We start from the raw sequence: 2,781 nt of genomic DNA, 5'->3' as shown, positions 1-2,781 counted from the left end.
TATATATATATATATATATATATATATATATATATATGTGTGTGTGTGTGTGTGTGTGTGTGTGTGTGTATACATATACATATATATTTATATATATTATACATATAGAGAGAGATACATATAATCATCGCGAACAAGATAGTTTTTGCTTACCCAAGGGCATAATCTTCAACTCCATAGGTTCTGTAAGGTGAGATAAGTAATTAAAAAAAATAAACAACAATGGCATTATTCTGATTAATCTTAACTTCTGTTTTAATGATTTATTGAAGATGGTGGGATGGGACGGATGGGCAGCGTCGTGACTTTTAAAACTACGCCTCCGAGACAGGTTGAGGGAAGGAGAAAAGAAAAGCTGTCTTCTCGAGATTTGCTTGTAGGAAACATTGCCAAATATATCGAGCGGTGCTGAGTTGTTTTCGTAGCGGGAACATGTACTCGAATGATTGCCCAGTGTGAACTTCGCTTAAATGTTTCCACTGAATATATGGAGGTATTAAATTAAGGAACGGATTAAATCGACTGACTAACAATCTGCTCAATACGTCAGTTGAGTTTCTATATAGTTTCCGTGAATGCAGTTTGACAGACAAGTCATTAGTTAACGTAAGTCTAAGATAGAAGCCAATAGCTCAGAAAACCACGTAAATGGGAAGTAAACAACTTAAATATACTGCCATGTTTATTTATGTAACTATATAAAATAACTCAGCGAGTAAATTTTACTAAAATGTTTCTGTCATTGGGAGACAGAGATTTCTAGGATATAAGTTCTCAATCTCGTTTTAGTGGAGGGTCATGATTTGTTGATCTGAGATTTCAGAGCTATTTAAGGGCAAATGCAAAAGTTTTCTCCAAACACGACAGTAAAATCTGGTAGATTGGAGTCATATGTTGTTAACTGTTTTATTCGCTTATTCAGGTGAATTAATGAAAACTTGCAGCAATCTGCTCTCTCATATCCAAGTGCTAAACATTCGCAGTGATTATGTAAAATTAATCGGAAAACTACGCGTATTTCTACTATGTATGTATGTATGTATGTATGTATGTATGTAAGGTCGCTTTTAGTGCTATCGGTAACATTTAGTCCAATACAACCTATCGCATGGTCGTGCCAGCAGCGAATGAATCCTCAAACCTACCAAACATGCTTCCTAAGAAGGCTGGTTTTTGTTGGACACTTTGGAGGATGAAAATGAAAACCTGTCGAAGGACAGATGAGCACAGTAGTCAACAGACTTCCAGCAGGAGAACGAAGACTTATGTAACATCTACGACTTCGCTTGCATCCAGTGATGTTGAATTGTTCTTTTTGGGCAAATGCACAAGTTAAGAGAGTGGGATTAATGGCGTACTTTTCCTCAGTTTAAGAAACGTTGGGGACAGGCATCACTTGATTTCTAACGTCTCTATTATGTGTTGCATGCGATCGCTCGTAGGCAAAAACGGCAAAACACAAAACACTCAATGAAAATTTCCATAATGGAATGAAGGTATGTGTCAACGTACGTTCCAAACTCTGTGGACACATACTGAAAGAGGCGCCTATCGTTGCCATATCTATGCGAAAAAATAAGTCCCTTGCAGGAATGAAAAGCTACATCCGTACTACTCATGTTCAAGAGCAACATCAAGCAATGGCATTACTCGAAAACTAGTTGCAGGCATCATGTATGTGCATGCGTGCGTGCGCGCGTATATGTATGTATGTATGTATGTATGTATGTATGTATGTATGTATGTATGTATATATGTATGTATAAATATATATTTGGTATTCTTACTAAGACTACGTAAATGTTTCACTTAATTCCATCCTTTGAATAGATAATTACTTCCATTATCCTTTTCCTGCATAGCGAACGTTTTCTATCGCAAAGCCCTGTTAGTGCTTTAGTTTATCTACCACTAAACTGTCTGAGTTTGTACTACCATTAACCTGCTAACCATAGATAATGGAGCAGATAGGGTTAATAACGTATTATAAAACCAGTCAAGGTAAATCATGTTCTGCCAACGATCCTGCGTCGAGAAACATCAACGAGTTCAGTACACCTAACTGTAGGTAGAACTCACCATACAACTGATGAACGTATCATTAGCTTGCAGTGATGTGTTTCCTTTACTAAACGCACAGGCTACGATAGAAGCATTATACAAGCGACAGTACTTACAATTCTATTAATATATTTTCGGACTCAGGTATATTAATATATTTTCGGGCTCAGGTCACAATAAAAGCAGAAACAACGCAAAGTTATTTACGGTTTTCTAACCAAATCTCTACAATGTTCTCAAAAGTTTTAACCATTCAAATGATTTCTAACATAGACATTAGGTCTCAAATTTTGTGGCGGAAGTGTGTAGTCGATGACATTGACCCTAGTAATTGACTGGTATTTCATTTTATCGACCCTGGAAGAATGAAGGACGAAGTTAACTCATATGGGATTTGAATTAAAAACAATGATCATTGTATCAAACTTAAGCACTCAACCAGAAATTTTGAGGGAATGGCATTATTCGATAACTTCGCCCCATGTATTTAATTGGCATTGTATCCTATTGACTCCAGAAGGATAAAGGGTAAAGTTGACCGTGGTGGGGACCGTAAAGAGTCAGAAGAAATGCCGCCAAGCATTTTGTCAGATGCTTTAACGATTCTGCCAGCTCACTGCCTTAATAATGATAATAATAATAATAATAATAATAATAATAATAATAATAATAATAATAATAATAATAATAATAATAATAATAATAATGATAATAATCGGA

The 2,781-nt window shown here is 35.8% G+C and overlaps 1 protein-coding gene across 4 annotated transcripts in view; it reads right to left on the bottom strand.

Annotated features, from left to right (window-relative positions):
* LOC106878214 (uncharacterized) overlaps window positions 1-2,781 on the bottom strand; it is a 40,787-nt gene that overhangs the window by 7,867 nt on the left and 30,139 nt on the right. For 2 of the 4 annotated variants that reach the window (XM_014927360.2, XM_014927362.2), the window contains one exon: window positions 154-183. The exons of the other annotated variants lie outside the window; for them this stretch is intronic. In XM_014927360.2, coding sequence (XP_014782846.1) covers window positions 154-183 — 30 coding nt within the window. The remainder of the gene's footprint in view (window positions 1-153; window positions 184-2,781) is intronic. 4 annotated transcript variants of the gene reach the window in all.

The sequence above is a fragment of the Octopus bimaculoides genome, chromosome 7 (genome assembly GCF_001194135.2).
Source record: "Octopus bimaculoides isolate UCB-OBI-ISO-001 chromosome 7, ASM119413v2, whole genome shotgun sequence".
NCBI lineage: Eukaryota > Metazoa > Mollusca > Cephalopoda > Octopoda > Octopodidae > Octopus > Octopus bimaculoides.
The sequence above is the reverse complement of the archived record's forward strand: the minus strand, read 5'-3'. Positions and strand labels throughout refer to the sequence as shown.